Here is a 25,468-nt window from a genome sequence, read left to right as displayed (position 1 = left end):
TAACATATGAAAAACTGGTTTACGTTCTTGCATTGAAGTAAAAACGACATTTACATCTACCAGGAATACAAAAGGGAATGTCAATTACATCTTAGTTTAATTCAACTTGGGGTACATAGACTCGATTTCAACCACGGATTCGAATCCTCTGCTTTGATTTTAACCAGACCACAAAAACAATATTATAGAGCAATATAGATGCATGTATAACAGAAATTTCAAATGCAAAAAAGAAACAGAGCAGATACATACAAAGCATGTTTATTTATTAACTAGATAGTCTGAGTGTGACCCATCATCCATCAGCCAAGTACGAAAATTCAAAAATAAAAATACTTAACAAAGCCACTGTTCACTGATCAGAAAAGGATGGAACCACAAGGATCATTCAGAATTCAGAGACCACCTCGGAGACGAAGGACAAGGTGAAGGGTAGACTCCTTCTGAATGTTGTAATCTGCAAGAGTCCTCCCATCCTCGAGCTGCTTACCGGCAAAGATGAGCCTCTGCTGGTCTGGAGGAATGCCCTCCTTGTCCTGAATCTTGGCCTTCACATTATCAATTGTATCCGAACTCTCCACCTCCAACGTTATGGTCTTGCCAGTCAGAGTCTTCACAAAGATCTGCATCCCACCACGCAGTCGAAGCACCAAGTGCAGAGTGGACTCCTTTTGAATGTTGTAGTCAGCAAGGGTCCTTCCATCCTCGAGCTGCTTGCCTGCAAAGATCAACCTCTGCTGGTCTGGGGGAATACCCTCCTTGTCCTGGATTTTGGCCTTAACATTATCAATAGTATCAGAGCTTTCCACTTCCAGAGTAATGGTTTTCCCGGTCAGAGTTTTCACAAATATCTGCATACCACCACGCAGCCGGAGCACCAAGTGCAGAGTGGACTCCTTTTGAATGTTATAGTCAGCAAGGGTCCTTCCATCCTCGAGCTGCTTGCCTGCAAAGATCAACCTCTGCTGGTCTGGGGGAATACCCTCCTTGTCCTGGATTTTGGCCTTAACATTATCAATAGTATCAGAGCTTTCCACTTCCAGAGTAATGGTTTTCCCGGTCAGAGTTTTCACAAATATCTGCATACCACCACGCAGCCGGAGCACCAAATGCAGAGTCGATTCTTTTTGGATGTTATAGTCAGCAAGGGTGCGTCCATCCTCAAGCTGCTTACCGGCAAAGATGAGCCTCTGCTGGTCTGGGGGAATGCCCTCCTTGTCCTGGATCTTTGCCTTGACATTGTCAATGGTATCCGAGCTTTCAACTTCCAAGGTGATTGTCTTCCCAGTAAGGGTCTTAACAAAGATTTGCATACCACCGCGTAGTCGGAGCACCAAGTGAAGGGTGGACTCCTTCTGGATGTTGTAGTCGGCAAGGGTGCGACCATCCTCAAGCTGCTTTCCAGCAAAGATGAGCCTCTGCTGGTCTGGGGGAATTCCCTCCTTGTCCTGGATCTTTGCCTTGACATTGTCAATAGTATCCGAGCTTTCAACTTCCAAGGTGATTGTCTTCCCGGTAAGGGTCTTGACAAAGATTTGCATACCACCACGGAGACGAAGCACCAAGTGGAGGGTGGACTCCTTCTGGATGTTGTAATCGGCGAGGGTGCGGCCATCCTCAAGCTGCTTGCCAGCAAAGATCAGCCTCTGCTGGTCTGGGGGAATGCCTTCCTTGTCCTGAATCTTGGCTTTGACATTGTCAATGGTGTCAGAGCTTTCAACCTCGAGGGTGATGGTCTTGCCTGTGAGGGTTTTCACGAAGATCTGCATCTGTTCACGCAAAACAACCCTAAATCAATTTTGTTTCTTGGGAATTCATAAAAACAAAACAAGATCTTGGAAAATGATTGATTATGTCAGACAGAATTAAAAATTATTTTATAGACCTCGAAGATCGTAAATCATTTCATTCAGATCTTTGATTATTAACAACAATAAGCTAACAATTTCATCAGTAATTAAACAATCAAACAAAAACAAGCCTAAATCAAAATTGTATCCGATAAATTTCAGAATTTTTAAAACAAAATAAAATCTCAGTATTAAACGACTAGAAACAGGTTAATCCAAATTGGAGATGATGATTTCTGGAATTCATTCATCAAAGTTGGATCTTGGAATTCAAAAATGGAATACACAAACCTAAATCAAAATAGTATCCCATAAATTTCAGGATCTAACACAAAACAAAATCTTGGTATCAAACGACTAGACACAAATTAATCCAAATTACAATTGGTGTTTTCTGGAATTCATACATCAAAGTTGGATCTTGACAAGGTAATCAATTAAAAACTGATAGATCTACACAATTTCATAAAATATTTTCAAACAGATCTAATATTAACAATAAATTAACAATTACATCAATAATCAAATAATCAAAAGAAAAAAAGGAATTGCCAGATACAGAAATACTAACCTTGGAAGTGAGGTGAGAAAGAACTTAGAAGAGCTTCAAAGAATTTGGGTTTGCCTCTGGTTTCTATCGGATCTGAAATTCTAAACGATGAAGGGTTTGGCATTGGGGAAGCCTTCATTTATAGGACCAATTGCCGACTTAATTACGGAATCATAAAAGGAGATTTCCAATAGGACTGTGCCACGCGTTAGGATTAGATCATGCACTCCAAGATTAGCATCTCTTCACTTGGCAAAAATAAATAAATAAATAATTAACTTCCCCGGCCAGATCTATTTAGAGGCTTGTTATTTTTATTTTAGCTAAAATAAACGTTCTAGTTAGCATTGAACCAAAAAAATTCACAAAAAAATTTGTGGGTTTGGATAAGCCCCACAACGTTGGGTGGGTATGGTCCCCACACTACACTTGTTTTCAAAACAAATTTGAAACATGTATATCAAATTGTCCCCAATCTTATCCCTAGAGCAAAGGAAGGGATAAATGAAGGAAAAAGATAAGTTGACCAAGTGGGAAGAGGAATCTAATTTGAACAAGGATTGTTCCATCTCAAAATTCTTTATCGCAATCACTCTATAAAAGAGAAGAGACAACTAGGAGGCTGGGGAGGAAAAAACCCAAAAAGCCACAAAGGTAGAGAAGGACAGTCGTGAGGCTGCAGATACAAGTTGCATTTGCAACAACGCTCCTCTCTTGAAGTCTCCCATGATTGGGTATAAAACTCACAAATCAAATTTTGGGGCGGTATCCCTTGAATCAAAATTTCTTAGATGTTCAATCTATTATTTGAACTGCAGATTTTGGACTATGTGAATCCAAGGCCAACCTTCTTTGCCCTCCATTTGATATAGGATGATTTTGCACTCACTATTTCTTGTGAGTTGGGTTGCTCCAAAAGGAAATTTTGATAACAACTTCATTGAAATGTTCAATATGTGAAACAACAATAGGAGGAAGAGCTCTTACACCAGACAGCACACAAGAAGGAAACTCAGTCAAAAAAACTGGAGTTGGAGAAAGGGTGAAAAGAAAAAAAATTAAATACAATAAAAGAAGAGCAAAAGGTTTCCATAAGTTAAGATCATTCACTCGGTTCGGATTAAAATACAATTCTACTGTAAAGCAGAAGAGACATTTGAACTTCAACCATTAGAAAGAAAAAAAAAAATTAAGTGAAAGCAATTGCATTGACTTTGAAAATCATACAGGCTTTGACTTTGAACTCTCTCCCAGCATATTATAGTGATTGCGTTCTGCTTCTGGCTTTAAAATAACTCATCACTTTGTTTAAATTATGAACAACTTCTGGCTTTAGAATAGCTGGATTTGAACTGATCAACCACGTAGCAGATAAGAGTATGATACCTAGGGGCATTGACCCTCTTGGAAAGTTATGTGCAACTAACTGTCATGTAGACCTCACACAGACTTTGTGTTAGGTTAGCTTTGCTTGAATTGAACTGCAGATTTTGTTCATCCACTTGTCCTGAAAATCACGTCACGATTTTTAAACAAGGCCAGAATACAGAGGTCAATGAATGAACCATTCCAAACTGTTGACTATCAACAATAAGACAAAGCTATGGGATGATGAGTTTTTTATTTTCTTTCACAAGGCCTTGTATAAAGCATCCACAAAGTTTGCAGTAGTTGCTCATTACCAATATCCCATGGATCCAAGGCTCTACAGATATGCAAAGTCAGGGGACATTTGCTTCCTCAAACAACTTCTTAATGATAATCCCAGCCTACTATATCAACTTACACCTCGCAAAAACACAGCCCTCCATATCGCCGTGCAATTTGGAGACTCAAATGTTGTGGCCGAGATTTATAGCAGATGCAGGTCCCTTCTCACACAGCAAAACTTAGATGGAGATACTCCTTTACATGTGGCTGCAAGGGTTGGTTGCTTCTCTATCTTCAATGATCTGGTCAGAGAAATTTTATCCATGTCACAGGAAGACTTCAGGAATGAAAAAGATGGCATGTTTGAGACGCTGAGAATGGGAATAGGGGGAAAAACACAGTTTTACATGAAGCTGTGAGGAATGGTCACATTAAATTGGTTCAGTTCTTGCTTACAATGGACCCTAAATTAGCGTCTATTGAAAATGATGCGGGAGAGTCTCCAAAGTACCTGGCTGCAAGAGGAGGAATGTTTGAGATTCTGAATCAGATTTTAAAATCAACTGCATCATCAGCTCATGGCGGGTCAGATGGCAGAACAGCCTTGCATGCAGCTGTGGTTGAGAAGCATTTTGGTATGTCATACTTTGGCGTAGTTCTGTTCTAGCTGTTTTAGCAATGGATGTTTTAACTTTGCACACACTTTCAGCAACTATTATAATATCCAACTCCTTACAATTCTTTATGGACTTTAACTTCAGATAGATGCGTTTGGTATTTGAAGTTGCATAGAATAAAATTCCAGTCACATATACATATATATATATATATATATATATATATATATATATTGAACATAGGGTCATATTAGTTTCACAACTTCTGTATTTTCATTATTTAAACTCAAACTCAATTTTTGTCATGGTAAGACATCGTGGAAGCACTCCTACGATTCAAACAGCAGCTGATCAAAGAAACTGGTCACCAAGGCAGAACTCCTCTCTTCTATGCAGCATCCCTTGGCCAACATAGAACAGTTAAACGATTACTAGAACTTGATACTTCTATTGCATATGTTTTGGACAAAGAGGGCCATTCACCGATTCATGTTGCAGCCAGCAAAGGTCATTCCTCTGTGATTAGAGAGATCATTCGACATTGCCCAGACTCGGGAGAAATTTGTGACCTATATGGACAGAATGCTCTTCATATGGCGATCATTGGTGGCACAGCACATGTGGTCAGTATATACTAGAAACACCAGAACTGGAGTGCCTCATAAATCAGCCTGATGTCATTGGAAACATGCCTTTGCATCTCGCAACCATAGAAAGAAAGACTTGGATTATGTATTACTTGATGTGGGATGGAAGAGTGCATCAAAGTTCCATGAACAAATGTGGTCAGGCAGCATTTGACATTGATAGGTGAATTAAGGAATCCAGTATTGCATCTCCCAGGGTGAGTGATAACTACATAATTAATATCCCTTGTGTATGATTGGTTATAATTCTTAACAAACTACAACTGTTCATCTGGTAGAAATTGCAGAACATTATCCCAGACATGTGGGGACATCTTGGTACCCGAGATTCATATGTGAGAAATTTAATATTATATTAAATATTAATTTTCTATTTGAATGGAAATTAATAAAATTCATTGGGTTAAAGACATGACCCTTGGGTAAAGACATCTTCAATTGGGGGGTGACAACTCTTCAAACTAAGGGATACATTGTTTGGGGTGACAACTCTTCAAGACCAAAGGATGCACTGTTTGCCTTTTCAGATTGGGATACCTTTTTGGAAAGGGTATTTCATCATCTATAAATAGAGCAATCCTCCTGCAGTTTTTATTAATTCAATCAATTCTCTAGATACATACTTTCATATATAGAGAGCATTAGAGTTTGCATAAAGAGAGTTTCCTGCATAATTTTGGTTCAAAGTTCCTTGTGAATTGCAGTGCTTCTTTCATAAGGAGAGGAGTCGTTGTATCCTGGGAGGCGAACGCTAGTGAACCATAAGCACCAGTGTGGGGCGTAATTCGTCTTAAGGTCAGAGTGTCTAACACTTGCCTCGACTCAATTAAGGTTCTTTTAATTACATACTACTGTTGTAAAAATTTGTTTTGTTTGTAGTATTTATTTGTTTATTTTATAGCATTTTAGCACTATTATTTCCTACAATCTTAAGACGAATTATTTGTGTTATTTGCTATATACTTTAATCTGTGTTTTTAATTGTTAAACGCTGCAAAAGGTTTGATTTTGGTACAAACAGCAAAACATCTTTTTATTAGTTGTTTATTCTATTGAATTGGTTTCCTGTTAGTTTCCTTTGTTTTATACAATTCGAAGTTAACCAAAGCTAAGTTATAATAATTGGGACCTTTCAATAAAGATTGCCACAAACACTGATTGCCTTCTGTTTCTATTGTTAGACAAAGTCTAAATATACAGCATCGTTTTTATTTATTTATTTGGAATCTATTTTCTGTTTGGCATCATTTTTTATTATTCTGTTTATAAATTCTGATTATATTTATCTACATACATTAAATTCACTGTATCTGTGAAATATAGCATTCTGTATTACTATTCTCTTGAATAAATTGCATATTGCATTTGCTATACTTCTTATCGGTATTGTATTATTTATTTCTGTGTGTTTTGTTGTAACACACTATTGTGATTCATTATCTATTAAAGACTACCAAATATTTGTTTATTGACATTGAGATTGTTCACTCAATTAAGGAAAATGTCGAATGAGATACAGAAAGTGGGTCCTTCTGTGAAGACAAGTGCACCTGCTGTAGTGTTGCCTTCATCCCATAATCATGCAGAGAAGCCTGAAAAATTTAATGGGATGGATTTTAAGAGATGGCAACAAAAGATGTTGTTCTACATCACCACATTGAATTTGGCTCATATCCTGAAAGCAGATCCTCCTGGACCTGGTGATACAATAGAAACAGTGGCTGCTTCTGATGCATGGAACCAGTCGGATTTCCTTTGCAGGAACTACATCCTAAATGGTTTAAGTGATGCACTATACAATGTGTATAGTCCAATTCAGACGGCCAAGGCTTTATGGGAGTCACTAGATAAGAAATATCGGACCGAAGATGCAGGAATGAAGAAATTCATTGTCGGTCGGTTTCTTGACTACAAGATGGTAGACTCCAAGACTGTCATAAGTCAAGTCCAAGAACTGCAACTCATTCTACATGAGATACATGCAGAAAAGATGGAATTGAGTGAGTCTTTTCAAGTGGCTGCTGTCATTGAAAAATTACCACCCTCTTGGAAGGATTTCAAAAACTACCTTAAGCATAAGCGTAAGGAGATGGGACTTGAGGATTTGATAGTAAGGCTAAGGATCGAAGAGGACAATCGCCGTGCTGACAAAAAGTCTGGATCCATAATGGAAGCTAAGGCTAACATAGTGGAAAAAGAGTCAAGAAATAACAAGAAGAGGAAGCACTCTGGAGAAGGTTCAAGTCAAGGGAACTCCAAGAAATCCAAGGAGTTTAAGGGAAAGTGTTTCAATTGCAATAAGCAAGGCCATCGAGCTGTGGATTGCCGAAGTAGAAATGGACAAGGCAACCAAAAGAAAAAGGGCAAGACTGAGGCACACATGACTGAAGAAGACAAGCTTTCAACTGACTTGTCAGATATTAATCTTTCTGCAGTTGTGTCTGAAGTGAACTTGGTGGGCAACACCAAGGAATGGTGGGTGGATACTGGAGCTACACGCCACATATGTTCTGAAAGGAAGATGTTTTCTACCTATGCAGCAAATGATCAAGGAGAGCCTTTATTCATGGGAAACTCCTCCACCTCCAAAATTCATGGCCAAGGGAAAATAGTTCTAAAGATGACATCTGGAAAGGAAGTCACTCTCAATAATGTACTTCACGTCCCTGAGATCCGAAAGAACTTGGTTTCTGGATCACTGCTTAGCAAGAATGGGTTCAAACTAGTCTTTGAGTCTGATAAGTTTGTACTTACAAAGAATGGAATGTATGTGGGGAAAGGGTACCTTACTGATGGACTCTTCAAGATGAATGTAATGACTATTGTACACAAAGTTAATAATAATAAAGTTAGTTCTGCTTATATGCTTGAGTTATCTGATTTGTGGCATGGAAGATTAGGGCATGTTAATTATGACAAATTGCGTCAATTAATTAACATGGAACTAATACCTAAGTTTCATATTGATTTCCATAATAAATGTGAAACCTGTGTTGAAGCAAAACTAACTAGATCATCATTCCAGTCTATAGAAAGAAGTACAGAACCTCTAGAATTAATTCACAGTGATATTTGTGACTTGAAATTTGTACAAACTAGAGGTGGTAAAAAGTATTTTATTACTTTTATTGATGATTGTACAAGATATTGTCAAGTATATTTGCTAAGAAGCAAAGATAAGGCCATAGAAATGTTCAAACATTATAAAAGTGAAGTTGAGAATCAACTTAGCAGGAAAATAAAGATATTAAGAAGTGATAGAGGTGGTGAATATGAATCACCTTTTGGTGAGTTTTGTTCCCAACACGGAATTATTCACCAAACTACTGCCCCATACTCACCTCAGCAAAATGGTATTGCTGAACGCAAAAATCGTACTTTAAAAGAAATGATGAATGCATTGCTAGTAAGTTCTGGAGCACCCCAGAATTTGTGGGGGGAAGCTTTACTTTCTGCTAATTACATTCTCAACAAATTGCCTCATAAAAAGTTAGACAAAACACCTTATGAGTTATGGAAAGGTCACAAGCCTTCCTATAAATACTTGAAAGTGTGGGGGTGTCTAGCTAAAGTTGCGGTTCCAACCCCTAAAAAGGTTAAGATAGGACCCAAAACTATTGACTGTATATTTATCGGTTATGCCATTAACAGTAGTGCATATCGTTTCCTTGTACACAAATCTGATATATTAGATGTACATGTGAATACGATTATTGAATCAAGGAATGTATCTTTCTTTGAAAATGTATTTCCTTATAAGGATGCACAAGAAAGAAATACACTTAAAAGAACCTTAAATACTGTTAATAGCGATAACCAAGAAAGTCATCAAGAAAATATAGACCAAGAGACTGCAGAACCAGAACCTGGACATGAACCCAGGCGTAGTAAGAGAGCTAAGACAACCAAATCCTTTGGTCCTGAGTTTCTAACTTATTTGTTAGAAAATGAGCCTCAAACTTACAAAGAAGCCATGACTTCTCCTGAAGCTCTTTTATGGAAAGAGGCTATTAATGCCGAAGTTGAATCCATCATGCAGAATCACACATGGGAACTTGTGGATCTTCCTCCTGGAAATAAACCATTGGGTTATAAATGGATTTTTAAGAGAAAAATGAAAGCTGATGGATCAATTGACAAATATAAGGCAAGGCTTGTTGTCAAAGGTTATAAACAAAAAGAAGGATTGGATTATTTTGACACATATTCACCAGTTACGAGAATAACATCAATAAGAATGTTAATTGCAATTGCAGCATTGCATAACCTTGAGATACATCAAATGGATGTGAAAACGGCCTTTCTAAATGGTGATTTAGATGAGGAAATTTATATGGAACAACCTGAAGGGTTTATTGTTCCTGGACAAGAAAAGAAAGTATGTAAGCTTGTTAAGTCCTTGTACGGGTTAAAGCAAGCACCAAAACAATGGCATCTGAAATTTGACAATGCATTAATGTCAAATGGTTTCAAGATCAATGAGTGTGATAAATGTGTTTATATGAAAAGCACTCAAGATGGTTTTGTCATTATTTGTCTTTATGTTGATGATATGTTAATTATTGGTAGCAATATTGGGATGATTAAATCTACCAAGAAAATGTTGACCAAAACTTTTGACATGAAAGATTTGGGAGTAGCAGATGTGATTCTAGGAATTAAAATTTCTAGAACATCTGATGGACTAGTTTTATCCCAATCACATTATATTGAGAAAATACTTGCGAAGTTTAGCAAGTATGATACTAGTCCAGTAAGAACTCCTTATGATCCAAGTCTTAATCTTGTGAAGAATATAGGTCATGGTGTATCACAAATAGAATATGCTCGTATTATTGGTAGTTTCATGTATCTTACGAATTGCACAAGGCCTGATATAGCTTACTCTGTTAATAAATTAAGCAGATACACTAGTAATCCTGGAAGGGATCATTGGAAAGCTATAGTCAGAGTTCTAAGATACTTAAGATACACCAAAAATGTTGGATTGCATTATACAAGATATCCAGCTGTACTTGAAGGATATAGTGATGCTAATTGGATATCTGATACTAAAGACTCCAATTCTACAAGTGGATATGTCTTTACAATTGGAGGTGCGGCTATATCATGGAGATCTACTAAGCAAACTATTATAGCTAGATCTACTATGGAATCTGAGTTCATAGCATTAGATAAAGCTGGTGAGGAAGCTGAATGGCTACGTAATTTCTTAGAAGTTATTCCATGTTGGCCAAAACCTGTGCCTGCTATATGTATACATTGTGATAGTCAATCTACAATTGCAAGGGCACAAAACAATATGTACAACGGCAAGTCTCGACATATACGTCGAAGACACAACACCGTTAAGCAACTGCTCTCCAGTGGAATAATTACCATTGACTACATAAAGTCAAGAGATAATTTGGCGGATCCATTTACTAAAGGTTTGAACGGAGAACAAGTTTATAGATCATCGAGGGGAATGGGGTTAAAGCCCATGTCAAATGAGTAGTCATAGTGGAAACCCAACCTAGTTGACTGGAGATCCCAAGATCTAGGTTCAAAAGGGACAACTAAATTATGATAACTCAAAAATAACACTGAAGAGATATATTCTCCTACCCATATCCTATGATGATACAGTGTTGTATGAAATGTGTTTAGGTTAAGCTATGCTTTTAATGATTCCTATACCTTGATTATCCGAGTAAGATATGAGAAGATATTACCAATAGGAAATCACCTATATAAGTGTGAAATAGGGCCGTTTCCATGAGAATTTTTAGGGCTAAATTCTCTAAAGCACTTATGAATGCCAGGAGTTGCTCAGGGCCAAAACGGGCACAACCGATCGAACCAGATATGTCTAGAAGGGTATTGTGTGAGTATTATTGTCTGGGTTTACACAAACGGCTGAACAGTTCAAGACATCACGTTCACTGATTAGCCAAGTAAATCCGATAGTACTTCACTATGGAAGGTTCAAAGCCAAAAGCTACCTATCCAGATGCCATATTCTTCTAATAGGAACTCTCTTTAAGTCTGCATTATCATTTGCATATTGTTGAAACTAATTTCCATTCATGTGGGGGATTGTGAGAAATTTAATATTATATTAAATATTAATTTTCTATTTGAATGGAAATTAATAAAATCCATTGGGTTAAAGACATGACCCTTGGGTAAAGACATCTTCAATTGGGAGGTGACAACTCTTCAAACTAAGGGATACATTGTTTGGGGTGACAACTCTTCAAGACCAAAGGATGCACTGTTTGCCTTTTCAGATTGGGATACCTTTTTGGAAAGGGTATTTCATCATCTATAAATAGAGCAATCCTCCTGCAGTTTTTATTAATTCAATCAATTCTCTAGATACATACTTTCATATATAGAGAGCATTAGAGTTTGCATAAAGAGAGTTTCCTGCATAATTTTGGTTCAAAGTTCCTTGTGAATTGCAGTGCTTCTTTCATAAGGAGAGGAGTCGTTGTATCCTGGGAGGCGAACGCTAGTGAACCATAAGCACCAGTGTGGGGCGTAATTCGTCTTAAGGTCAGAGTGTCTAACACTTGCCTCGACTCAATTAAGGTTCTTTTAATTACATACTACTGTTGTAAAAATTTGTTTTGTTTGTAGTATTTATTTGTTTATTTTATAGCATTTTAGCACTATTATTTCCTACATCATATTTGGACAACATCAAGATTTCCCCAAGAGCAGAACAAGAAGAAGCCAATGCAGTGCAAACTTACATGCAAATGGGTCAGACCCTTTTGATGGTTACAACTCTTATCACAACTGTGACATTTGCACGAGGGCAGGCTCTTCTGCAGTCAAACAATGATTTCAAGTGGTTCATCATCACAGACAGCATTGCCATGACTTGCTCAATAATTGCATCTTGCCTTCTGTTCTGGGGAGCTGTCAATAGCAACAAGTCCTCTTATGTTTACTATTTCACAAGTGCTGCTGCTCTTACATATATTGCTCTGCAATCCACTAAAATAGCATTCGAAACAGGGATTAAGGCTGTCACGCCCGATCAGCAATTTGTCAAAACCTTGGGAAACTTGATTGGAGCCGCTTTTCATGTTATTACCTTCATGTTTCTTTCCCAACTGGTGAAAATGTTTTCCCTACCTGAAGCCTGCAGATTCTTCATTTCTCATACCCTAAGCTCAGGTGCAAATTTAAGAACAAACAATGGACCACCTTGCTCTCAAGCAATGCTATGTTGAAGGTATACAAGGCCAACCTCTTTGTCACAAAGCCAGCTCCAGTTGATATATGATGGTTTACCTTTGAGTGTTAAGTTTCATCATTGATCTCCAAAATGGTCATACCAATGACATTGCAGAATTTCTTATTGATAAAAATTTGGGTTAATTACATTTTAGTACCTTGTGGTTACACCCTTAAGACATGTTAGTTCATATTAGATTTGTTGGGTAAGTTAGTCAAATGGTCATCAAATTTGTACCCGATTTACATTTTCGTCCCTAAACTAAATTATTAGTTCAAATGGTCCACCAACTCTTTATTAATCAGCGTTTTGGTCCTACCGTTATATTTTCTGTTAAATTTAGTCATGTGAGCAGCACATGCTACATTTGTGGGGCTAAATAAGACTTTTGACCTATGTATCACCCCTTTCTCACCATTGTATCACCTATGTATCACCACTGTATCACCTATGTATCACCACTTTATCACCTTCAGATCTCTTGGTGTTTGTGATGGCTTACCCTTCCAACTTCAGATATTCACATACATGTTCTCTGCTTTCTACCAGTAAGTGAACTGCTAAAGCTTGGAGCAAAAAGTCAGCTCTATGCAAGGACTGTTCTGGTTTTTGTGAGTGATGCTTTAGGTTGTGTTATGACTGGTGGTAAGTGTTGAATGGGTTGTGACAGTTTCTAAGAAATCTAATATTGCAATAAAACCTTCTGAAGTGTAAAATTAGTGTTTATTTAATCATTGGTTTATGGGATTTTGGCTTACAGGGTTATGTGATGAATGGGTTTTTATTCTTTGTTCAAATTTTGTACCTTTGAAGTGAAAACCAATGGGGAGTGCCTCATCCATGCTAACTCAGTATGACATTGAATAAGGTGTTGGTATGATATTCTTCAGAATACTTAGGGTGCACTTGAAATAGAGTTACAGTATTTGAATACGAGAATAATTCAGAATGGAAGAAGATACACAGGAAATATGATCTTTGGCCTTGACTCCAACATGGTCTTGCTAGTGTTTTGACAATTTTTGTTGCTGTTTCTCTGCCTGTGGAGTTCTCTATCCATCGATTCAGTTATGTGACTTCTACTCTAGCATTTTTCATGAGGTTTTTGTTTCTCTTTATTGTTATTTAAGTTATTAGACATATATTCTTTTTGGACTGCATCAGCTATAATTGTACAGAATAGTTTTACTTCATTCACTACTTAACTAACTTTGTACTTCAGTGAACCCAAAATTTATCTATATGCGGACCATGTCGTGTACGTTACCATCTGGTCTTGTCCATTTGTGAAAGGCAAAGTACAGAAGAAGAAAAAGATGATGATGATGAGAATGGGCAGCATTTATGAGCAATCACATGTAGCTCCTCTATTTCTAATTATAGTTTAATTTTATGGATATGGTATTTTGTATGGATATAGTTGGAATCAAGATTGATAAACTATGTAATTACTATTGAATCTTCAAGTTTTATGAAAGAAACAATTATATATGTATGGTGTGGGGCAGATTTGGACTTGAATTTATTGTTCACAAAGCATTATGGTTGTTTTTTTAGTTAAAATTGTTGTAGAGAACCATTGGAAACCAGAAAAAGAAGCTAATGAATGCATTGAGAAACAGCATCGCTACAAGTTTAATGAATGCATCTAATTAGCTTCTTTTATATTGTAGTGATTTATTGGGGCATTTTAAAATTGAACAATTTTTGTATATTTGTTATGTCCAAAGCCCTCTAAAGACATTTGGTTATTATTAAATACTAAGCCCCTTGACAGGGGGCTCACGCATGTGCCAATTGGTTTTCTTTTTCTTTTTTATTTTATTTTTAGAATTAATAAAAGATAACAGAGTAGTTATGGACCTATTATCTTATTTTGTTTTTAATTTTAATTTTTTTAATATTAAAAAATGTGAATTTACCATATTATCCTCATTTAATTAATAATTTCAATTCTTAATGTTTGAATTAACAAAGGACATTTTCTGGTATTTTGAATATTTCACCATTCTCTGCCTTTTGCTTTATATATATAGATATAAATAACAATATTTAAAACTACTTTTGTTACAATAGTAATTTATAATTTATGGTAAGATATGTATGTTAATTGTAGATTAAATTTTTTGATAAAAAAGTGTGAATTAAAAAAGAAAAAAACTTATGTAGTAAAACTGTTTTTATTTTTTTCTTTTTTAAGTAGAAAAAGAATGAGGAAAACAACAACCAGTCTCATCATTATGTCTTTTTTTTGTCATTATACACACAAAGCACTTCTGATAAAAATTTACCACACTCAACTTTTTTTCACATCTGATTATTTTCGCAGTACAGTAGAAGTAGGTTTTTTTAAAGCACAACGACGGCAAACTAGCTCTTTTTAAAAGGGCAGCAACGGTAAACTAACCCTTAATCAATTAGTGACGGTGAAATTACATTGGGGGATTCTCATTTTTCTTCAACACATTGTCCAAAATCTTTACCTTGCCATTGTCAATGTTATCCGAGCTTTCAACTTCCACACCACCACCACGTAGTCGGAGCACCAAGTGAAGGGTGGACTCCTTCTGGATGTTGTAGTCGGCAAGGGTGCGACCATCCTCAAGCTGCTTGCCAGCAAAGATGAGCCTCTGCTGGTCTGGGGGAATGCCCTCCTTGTCCTGGATCTTTGCCTTGACATTGTCAATGGTATCCGAGCTTTCAACTTCCAAGGTGATTGTCTTCCCAGTAAGGGTCTTGACAAAGATTTGCATACCACCACGGAGTCGAAGCACCAAGTGAAGGGTGGACTCCTTCTGGATGTTGTAGTCAGCAAGGGTGCGACCATCCTCGAGCTGCTTTCCAGCAAAGATGAGCCTCTGCTGGTCAGGGGGAATGCCCTCCTTGTCCTGGATCTTTGCCTTGACATTGTCAATGGTATCCGAGCTTTCAACTTCCAAGGTGATTGTCTTCCCGGTAAGGGTCTTGACAAAGATTTGCATACCACCACGGAGACGAAGCACCAAGTGGAGGGTGGACTCCTTCTGGATGTTGTAATCGGCGAGGGTGCGGCCATCCTCAAGCTGCTTGCCAGCAAAGATCAGCCTCTGCTGGTCTGGGGGAATGCCTTCCTTGTCCTGGATCTTGGCTTTGACATTGTCAATGGTGTCAGAGCTTTCAACCTCGAGGGTGATGGTCTTGCCCGTGAGGGTTTTCACGAAAATCTGCATCTGTTCACGCAAAACAACCCTAAATCAATTTTGTTTCTTGGGAATTCATAAAAACAAAACAAGATCTTGGAAAATGATTGATTAAGTCAGACAGAATTGAAAATTATTTTATAGACCTTGAAGATCGTGAATCATTTCATTCAGATCTTTGATTATTAACAACAATAAGCTAACAATTTCATCAGTAATTAAACAATCAAACAAAACCAATACGAGAGTGAAGAAATTATAAATAGAATATACAAATCTAAATCGAAATTGTATCCGATAAATTTCAGAATTTTTAAAACAAAATAAAATCTCGGTATTAAACGACTAGAAACAGGGTAATCCAAATTGGAGATGATGTTTTCTGGAATTCATTAATCAAAGTTGGATTTTGGAATTCAAAAATGGAATACACAAACCTAAATCAAAATAGGATCCCATAAAGTTCAGGATCTAACACAAAACAAAATCTTGGCATCAAACGACTCGAAACAAATTAATCAAATTCGAATTGGTGTTTTCCGGAATTCATATATCAAAGTTGGATCTTGACAAGGTAATCAATTAAAAACGGATAGATCTAAACAATTTCATAAAATATTTTCAAACAGATCTTAAATATTAACAATAAATTAACAATTACATCAATAATCAAATAATCAAAAGAAAAAAAATACAGAAGCAAAGGAATTGCAAGATACAGAAATACGAACCTTGGAAGTGAGGTGAGAGAGAACTTAGAAGAGCTTCAAAGAATTTGGGTTTGCCTCTGGTTTCTACCAGATCTGAAATTCTAAACGATGAAGGGTTTGGCATTGAGACGCCCTTATTTATATAAGAAATTTAATTAAAACCCGGACATTAAATGTGAAACCCCAGATCAATCCAATGGTACTGAAGCTTTGATATTTATTAATTGACAAAACTTAAAATCACGCGCATATCAACAGTTTGGTTTTTTTTTTCCGTGCAAGTGGCAGCCGCTTTAATGATTATTGAATTAATTTAATATTATACCGAATTTATCATACCTTTCCCTCTCCTTTTTTCCCTCAATTCCCTTAGAGCATTTCCAGCAGGGCTGGAAAAACTCGGGCTGGGGGGGTTTGGGCAAAAAACGGAGTCCAGCAGCAAAAGTCCAGCCCGGGCGAGAGTGGAGGCCACCAAAACGGGCAGGCCCGAAGGCGAATTTGGCCCGAGCTCGGCCCGAAGGCTGGGACAAAATAGCTGACGCCAGCATGGCGTCAGCCCTGAAGTTTTGAATTTTTTTTTACCGTTGGCGCTTGCATTGCACACGCCAACGGTAAAAAAAAATTCACATCAGCGCTACAGTGCCGCCAACGGCTCTTTGACACGTGGCGGCCCCTGGTCGCTCCGATTGGAATTTTTTCTTCAATCCAACGGTAGCTAATTTTTCTGCCAAAAAAAATTGAAAAAAAATCGAATTTGTTTTAAAAAAATACACAAAAATTACAGAATTTTTTGTGTATAAATACCAACCAATACTCTTCACTTTTAACACCAACTCCTCATATATTTTCTTCTCCTTCTACTATTGTTCACTTTCTCCTCAAATTTTATTCACTTTCTATTCAATATTTTTTCACTTTGAAGTTGTAATTTTTTTTCTAGCATATTATGGGTTCTTCTAATGAAAATGGAGGGGCATGGAGTATGATGGAAGATGTTAGCTTGTGTGAGGCTTGGGTCCAAGTTAGTCATTGTCCCGTAACGGGCAATGAGATTAAATTTTCTCATATGTGGAAAAAAATTCATCAAGCATTTTGTGAAAGGGCAATTGGTTCTACACGTACAGAAATGGCATTATCCAGTAGGTGGAAAGTTCTTAATAAAGAGTTGGGGAAATGGAGAAATGCCTTAGCAAAAGCGATTGACAACCATCGAAGCGGAGAAAATCTTAGCAATGAGGTAAATTATTTGTCATTTTTCTTCTATTAATTTCTATGTCATATTAATTTTTATTTAAATGTTTCTTGCAATTTATATATTTTGTTAATATGTCTCTAGTTTTTTTTTAATACATGTTGCATTTTTTTATTATTTCTTTAATTTCCATTAGTTTTTTTTTACATGTTGCATTGCCAATATTTTAAAAATTCTCTTGCATTTCCATTTCATTTTTTTTATAGATTATACAAGCACAAATGTGGTTTGGTGCTACTGGCCAAGGGAAAAAAAGTTTCAACCATACCCATTTTGGGAGGTGATGAAGACTTGTAAGAGATTCCAAATTATTCCAACCGGTCCGACGGTAGTCTTGAACGAGACTCCACTTCGTGAGACTCCGGCATCGGATTCACCTATGGATTCCCCGATGAATCTAGACTCACCAATTGAAAATGAGCCAAGGCCTATTGGGAGGAAGGCGGCGAAGGCGAAGAGAGGGAGTAATTCTAGCAAGAATGCATCTCAATTTTTGGAGGAACTTTCAAAGCACCAAGCCATGAGAATTGAAATGGACTTGAAACAACAAGAGCACGATATGGCTATTCAAGTAGAATATGCAAAAGAAAGGGAGTATGTAAGCAAAGAAAGGGAGTATGTACGCGAACAAAACATTGAAAAAAAAGATCGGGAAACCATGGCCATGGATACAAGCCATATGTCCCCTGAAACAAAACAATATTGGAAGCTAGAACGAAGGGATATTATGAGACGAAGACTTTTTCGTGACGATGGACCTAGCAACACGGATTGGTTAAATGATGGAAACCATTAAACTAGTTTGTTTGCCTTTCATGTCTTAGTTTACTTGCCTTTGATTTCATTGTATTTTTTGTTTTCTTTAATTCATGTACCTTTGATTTTATTGTATTTTTTGTTTTCTTTAATTCATGTACCTTTCATTTCATTGTATTTTTTGTTTTGTTTAATTCATGTATTTTATTTTATTATTAGTTGTATTGCTTTTCTTTTAGTCAATAAAGAAAATATTCAACAAAAATCCTTTTTATTCAAAACATTCCATACATAAAAAACAAACCACAACCAAAGCATAAAAAATAAACAACCCACAACCAAAGCATAAAACATAAACAACCCACAACCAAAGCATAAAAAATAAACAACCCACAACCAAAGCATAAAACATAAACAACCCACTCACAACAAAAAATAAACAACATACAACATAAACATAATAAAATAAAAATAACTTCTTCACTTCACTTTATTCACCTTCATTTCCTTCATTGCCTTTCACCGCCCATAAATGCTCCATCAAGTCAACTTGACGGTGTTCATGAATATACGACGATTGCATCTCCGTGTAGCGATCAATCATACGAGGCATGAAACTACCGTCTCTAACCAACGGTTCATGCTGCACTGCTTCTCCATTTGGCCCCACTGGTTTTTCATAAATTCGTGTTAGGGCCGTGTTCATGGGATTTGGTTCATACACGTCATCAGCATCGTAATCATATTCATCTTCCACAATCATGTTATGGAGGATGATACAAGTCATCATTATACTCCTAAGCACCTCCTCGTCAAATAGACGTGCCGCGCCCCTGATAATAGCCCACCGAGCTTGAAGGATACCAAAGCACCTCTCAACATCTTTTCTGTACCCCTCTTGATAGCGAGCAAAAATTTTTTCCTTATGGGATCGGGGATGTGGAATTGTTTTCACAAATGTTGTCCACCTCGGGTATATGCCATCAACTAGATAATACCCGGTCTGGTAGATGGTATTGTTAATTTCATATGTGATATTTGGGGCTTCACCTCTCAAAACATCATTGAACACCGGGGATTGACCTAGACATTCAAATCGTTTTGAGATCCGGCAACTCCGAAGAGGCGTGCCAAACCCATGTATCAAAACCAGCAACTGCTTCCAGGATGATACTTTTCTGCCCTTTTCTATTTCCGTAGTCCCCTTGCCAAGCAGTTGGACAATTTTTCCACTGCCAGTGCATGCAGTCAATGCTACCAATCATGCCAGGGAATCCTCGAGACTCAGCTTTTTGGAGAAGCCTTTGCAGGTCCCTGGGCGTAGGTTTGCGGAGGTAGTCTCTGGTGTACAGAATTTCCACTGCATCACAAAATCGCACCAAGCTCTCCAAAATAGTGGACTTTTCCATCCGAGCAATCTCATCCACCTGATCAGCAGATGACCCATACGCCAACATTCGTATCACAGCTGTGAACTTCTGCTCTGGAAGAAGTCCCAAATTTCCAGCACAATTTCTCTTTTGAACAAAATATTCATCATAATTACAAATATCATGCATGATTTTATTGAACAAATGGGGTTGCATTCTATATCTCCCTCGAAAATGAACATCAGAGTACAGAGATTGTGGGATAAAATAATCTTCCATAAGATTCTTACCCCGGGAATGTCTATGTCTGTCCACATTTGGGCGACGGCCTTCTCGTGAACCACGGCGAGCCTGCTTTTCTTCCTCCAGCAAAGCAACTGCTATGCCAAGTTGCTCATCTAGTTCTCTCTGCGCCCTTTTGCTTGCAGCTCGTCTACGTATTCTTTATCTAGTTTCTCGCTCTTGCCTCTCCAAAACCTCTTCCATGTCTGCCATTGAGAATGGAGAATGAAATCTAAAATTTGAGAAATGGAAATGTAGAGAAGAACTGGTGTGGGAGGTATGAGCTGAACCTCTGATTTTATAGAAAAATGTACACAGATAGATATGACACGCGGCGCAATCTTAGAGGGTGAAAATCTTATCTGAAATTTGAAATTCAAATGAAATTTCAAATTTCAAATTTATCTGAAATTTGAATTCCGAAATGTATCTGAAATTTGACATTTTGAATTTATCTGAAATTTGAATTTTGAAATGTATCTGAAATTTGAAATTTATCTGAAATTTATCTGAAATTTGAAACCGAAAATCTTATCCGAAAATATTATCCAAATTAATTGTTTAAGTAAACAAAATTGTGAAAAAAAATAAAAAAATGAATAGTAATTGCCATGGCAAGCCCCAACTGCTGGAAACACATTTTGCTGAAGGGGGCTAGGGCAGCCACTATTCACGTGAATAGTGCCTGCCCTAGGGCTAATCTTGCCATGGCAAGAGTCAACCGGTGGAAGTGCTCTTACGCTTTCCCTTCTCTCCCTTCTTTGTAAAACTAAAAAGGTGGGCAGCTTAGTGCAGCCCAAAAGTTTACTTTAATTAATTGTTCAACGCCTCCATCTTCTCAACATCTTTTTTTTTTTTTTTTTTAAATTTTCTTTCTCTTTCTTCTTCTATTTCTCTCTCTCTCTCTCTCTCTCTCTCTCTCTCTCTCTCTCTCTTTTTCTCTCTCTTTTCTTCTCCTCTCCGTATGTCTCCCCCTCTTCTCTGCTTCTTCTCCTCCTTAATAAAGGGGGCTTAAGCCCAAAGAACAATGGTTTCTCTTAACCTGTTGTTTTTTCCTTGAGTCAAAAAGCTTCTAGAAAATGCATCACTTGCCTCTTTAATTTCTAGATTTCATTAGACATTTCCTTAAGCCTTTTACTTTTCCTTGAGTCAAAAAGGTATGAGAACAATGACTTGTAAAAATTTATCTAAATCAAACAGACAATGGATTTTGATAATTTGTGGATTGTGATGGGTGTTTCTTTGTTTTTCTCTACAAGTCAGCAATCTTCTGGAAAACACACCCCTTAATGGTGGTACATATGCAATCATAACCTAGAAATTAATTGACAAATTTAATTGGGGTTGTGAACCTTTCTGCAATGGGTGTTTCTTTGTTTATCTCTCTAGTATCTGGCATCTAACATTTAACCAAATTTACAGAGACAGAGATATGGCGATTGAGAAAAAGAAGAAGAAGAAGAAGAAGAAAAGAGAGAGAAGTAGAAGAAAAAAGAGAAAGAAAATTAAAAAAAGAAAAAGAGGGAGAGAGACTGAGAGAAGAAGAGAGAGCGCGAGGCAACCGAGAGAACAAAAGAGAGAAGAATATAAAAAATAAAAAGGGTGGATACATTCTTCCTCTCGTTTTTGCCTTTCCATTCGTGCTTTTTGTTTTTTTGTCTGTTCTTTCTCACTTTGAAACCAAATATGGACGTAATTGTTTCATTCTCTCCCCTGTTTCATTTTTTCATTCTCACTCTCATACTTCTCTCACAACTGTTTCATTCTCTTTTCTTTTTTCTTCTTTCCTTCTCTCGCTTTTTCTCAATTTTTCTTTCTGCTCTTTTTTTTTCCGTCATTTTTCTCTCTTTGAAATCAATTGTCACTGTTTGTTTGATACCTATGTTTCTTTATAATTGACATGCTCCAGTAAGAAAAAATACTTTAAGCAAAATACCTTATTATTAAGAAAAAGTTAAAAGAACTCTTGAAATATAAAAGCTCTACAAATTACTTGTCCTTACAGCATATCTTTGGTTCAAATTCATCTTTGTAAGAAAAATTATATATAAAAAAACCTAAAAGATTCACATGTCCCCCTGTTTATTCGCATAGTATAGACTCAAGTGCAAGATGTCCCATATTCATGACTGTAGTATGAAGCCCACGTTTGTACTTCCAAATAATTTTTAGCCTGCTGAAGGGAAAAAGAATATCAGAATGTGTTACTTCAATTTTCCTGTCAATAAATTAACACAAATATATACATCAATATTACCTATGGAGAAAGAACTCTCATCTGTATCAGATAAATTTGAATTTGCATCATCGCATCTACATCAAAGGAAAACAATAATTAAGACGATTGATGCAATATTCATATATAAAAAATTTGAATAATAATACACTCACCCATTTTTTAGCATTGGACAATTTCTTATATCATGTGATTGTCCAATTTTTCGGCATCCATGACAACGCCTACTCTTACTCTTTCCTTTCTCTTTTCCTCTTACAGTTTGGTTTTTTTTTCCCGTGCAAGTGGCAGCCGCTTTAATGATTATTGAATTAATTTAATATTATACCGAATTTATCATACCTTTCCCTTTCCTTTTTTCCCTCAATTCCCTTAGAGCATTTCCAGCAGGGCTGGAAAAACTCGGGCTGCTTCTTTTGTCATAGCTTTATCAATTACATCTGAAGCAAGTTGAAACAATCTAGTTCGTCTCACAAGAAATGATTTTTCAGAAAAATCATTTAATTCTAGACCGTCATCATCAAAAACTGTCTCTAAATTTTCAGTTTTAGTCCATCTCTTCAAGATATATTGATGTGGCAAATAAGTGAACCGCATAGTATTCAAGAATGCCAAGATGTGTCTACATGCGATTCCTTGACTCTCAAATTTTTTGCAACTACACGAAGCAAAATCCAATTCTTTTTCATGAACAATTTCTCGCACTCTAGAACCATGGTCATTGTTTCTCCTCTTAACTTTGTACACACAATAATTGGCAGTCTCACTTGTCAACTCAACTATATATAACAAACTGCACTATAATTCATCTTGAAATTCATAGAAAATTTTACATGTGTAAGTCCCAGCCATTTGCTTTTCCATCTCTAGTAGCAATTTCAACACAGGTTTCTCATTCTTATCAATATGATCAACACTTAACTCCTGATGACGTTGTCGTACAAGTGCCTTACTTAACCGTGTTATGAAGTCGGTTAAAGAATTATTTTTGGAAACATATCTCTTGAAGAATGCATGGCAACTTTCTACTCGTTGGCTACTTGTCATTCCAACTGAAAAAACATGATTCACATATGCAGGAACCCAACTTGAACGAATTTCATACAATGATCATAACTAGTCATTATCTTGTGACTCACTTTTTTCCACAATTTTCATCCATTTTGAGTCAAACTCTTCGGTGCTTTTTGATTCCCATATGCATTTTCTAAAATCTTCAAAATAATCTCTATATTTGACCCCACCTAACCTTTATGAGAATTTATCTAATATGTGCCAACTACAATACCTATGAGTTATATTTGGAAAAGCTTGTACAATGGCTTTTGTCATTGCTGGATCTTGATCAGTAATAATCATTTTAGGGGAACCTCCAGGCATGGTTTTCTTAAATTGCTCAAATAGCCAAAGAAAAGAATTAGTTGTCTCATTACTTTGGAATGCACAAGCAAACACTGTTGTTTGACCATGATTATTGACCCCTACAAATGGTGCTGTTCACCCGTTTTCGTGTTTAACTCCTGATATGGAAGGGCGAAGTTCCCCACTAGCTTGGAGACCACTTGTTGGTCAACAAGTCAGCTTTCTTTGGTGTGCGAGCGTGCCACTGCTAGCAATGTAAATTCTAGCAGACTCATTTTTAGAGTGGATAACCTGCGCCTCAAGTTACTGACTTCTAAAACAAACGATTGTGAATTTGGGTGAGGAATATCTCCCAAGTAAGTTCTTTTCTTGCCTCAGACTGGTGAGGACTTTCACAATTTATCTCAGTATCAAGATGGTTGTTCTGGCCAGAATAGATAATAATAAAGTACTGTTTCAGGCAGAACTGCCTTTTACAAAATTAAGAATGGAGAAATCAACTCTAGAAAGGCAAAAAGATGGCTGGAATCTCATTTCTGCCTGGGTAGAAACTTCTGATCCGGGCTGGACTGGGTATGTCTATGCTGGACTGTACTGTCAACAACTTTAGCTGCTTGGCTTCAGTTGTAAATCGATACCAAAGTTCAATTTTGGCAGAGCTTTAATCTACTTCAAGCCTTGGGAGACTTTTCGAGCGGGCAGAACTGCGACTTCTTCAGTTTGAAAGGACAGAAGTGGCTATTCTCGAGGATTTAACAAGCTGGAACTATGCTATAAAATTTGTTGAGGTTTTCATATTTGTGAAAACTCAAGCTGTGTTTGTTTTGGCTTTTGCTGAACCAAATTTGTAACGAGAGGGATCTCGCTTTCAGAGGACTTATTTTCTAAGTCTGAACTTTGGAATTCTGATCTAGAGCTGTTTTCCTGTTTGTATTTTTTGATTGATTGATGAAAAGAATGTCCCTTTTCTTTCTTGCCTGTTTCTGTTTTTATAAGAGACCCTCCTTTTGAAGGTGGTTTTAAATTTTAATAATGGGCGGCAAAAGATTTCTCAAAAAACGTAAAGCAGGAAAGATTTTTATCAATTATGGCAGATAGACTCCCAGTGGTCATTTCCTATAGCGATCCCTTCCCTGGTTTCCTGGCTGACGGTTTTTTTATTTTAATGCCACCGTCTGTGTGAGCTGATCCTATGGCGGTTTTGATTTTTCTTTTGTATTTTCTGAACAACTCCCTGTCTCTTGCTCTTGAAAACGTGATTTGCGAAATCTTTTTAGAAGACGGTGTGTTGCTTTGGAGCAAAAAGTCTCTGATCATAGACGCCCCTTTGATTTTTCTTTCTCGGCAGTGTTTTCAGAAACGTCCCTTCTCACATAAAAACTCTAGTTGGATTTGCTGACTTTCCAGAGAGGTGAGGTAGCCACGTGAATGTGTCTTTAGTCTCTTGGGCTTGAGTTTAAACAATATTTTGTGGGCTGATTTTCAAAGGCCCAATATGACAGCTTTGGGTCTTTTTGGGACTGGATAAGTATTTCACCACGGGCCTGTTTCTGGATCTCTTTGGTGTGTCGAATTTAGGCCCAAACAATGCCCCCATTAAGTCTGAACTTGTTTTTGGAACGTTTTTAGACTTAATGTTTTGCCATTAAATTCGCGCGCCAGTTTCTTCCGTGCTTTCGCCTATGTCTGCCACGTCCGCCTGTCACGTACTAGAGTTTGTGGGAAAACGGCTAATTATCAGCTAGTTATTAGCTAGTAATTATCAGGTGCCGTCCC

At 37.0% G+C, this 25,468-nt stretch overlaps 2 protein-coding genes across 3 annotated transcripts; one reads left to right on the top strand and one right to left on the bottom strand.

Moving 5' to 3' along the window:
- Positions 8-16,601, bottom strand: LOC18779782 (polyubiquitin). Of its 2 annotated transcripts, XM_020561305.1 has the most exons (3): positions 16,456-16,601; positions 15,102-15,754; positions 8-1,344 (listed from the first exon to the last, which is right to left on the bottom strand). In XM_020561305.1, the coding sequence occupies exons 2-3, from the start codon at positions 15,752-15,754 to the stop codon at positions 396-398; spliced, it is 1,602 nt and encodes a 533-aa protein (XP_020416894.1). In that variant the 5' UTR covers positions 16,456-16,601; the 3' UTR covers positions 8-395. The 2 variants fall into 2 exon arrangements, with proteins under 2 accessions (XP_020416894.1, XP_007211609.1); XM_007211547.2 differs by lacking the exons at positions 15,102-15,754; positions 16,456-16,601 and adding an exon at positions 2,422-2,594 and having other exon boundaries at positions 8-1,769.
- Positions 3,986-5,641, top strand: LOC18779837 (ankyrin repeat-containing protein NPR4). The gene is made up of 2 exons (XM_020561306.1): positions 3,986-4,685; positions 4,980-5,641. Exons 1-2 carry the CDS (start codon positions 4,508-4,510, stop codon positions 5,303-5,305), a joined length of 504 nt encoding a protein of 167 aa, XP_020416895.1. The 5' UTR covers positions 3,986-4,507; the 3' UTR covers positions 5,306-5,641.

Source organism: Prunus persica, chromosome G4 (genome assembly GCF_000346465.2).
Source record: "Prunus persica cultivar Lovell chromosome G4, Prunus_persica_NCBIv2, whole genome shotgun sequence".
NCBI lineage: Eukaryota > Viridiplantae > Streptophyta > Magnoliopsida > Rosales > Rosaceae > Prunus > Prunus persica.
This window is presented reverse-complemented; position numbering and strand designations above follow the sequence as displayed.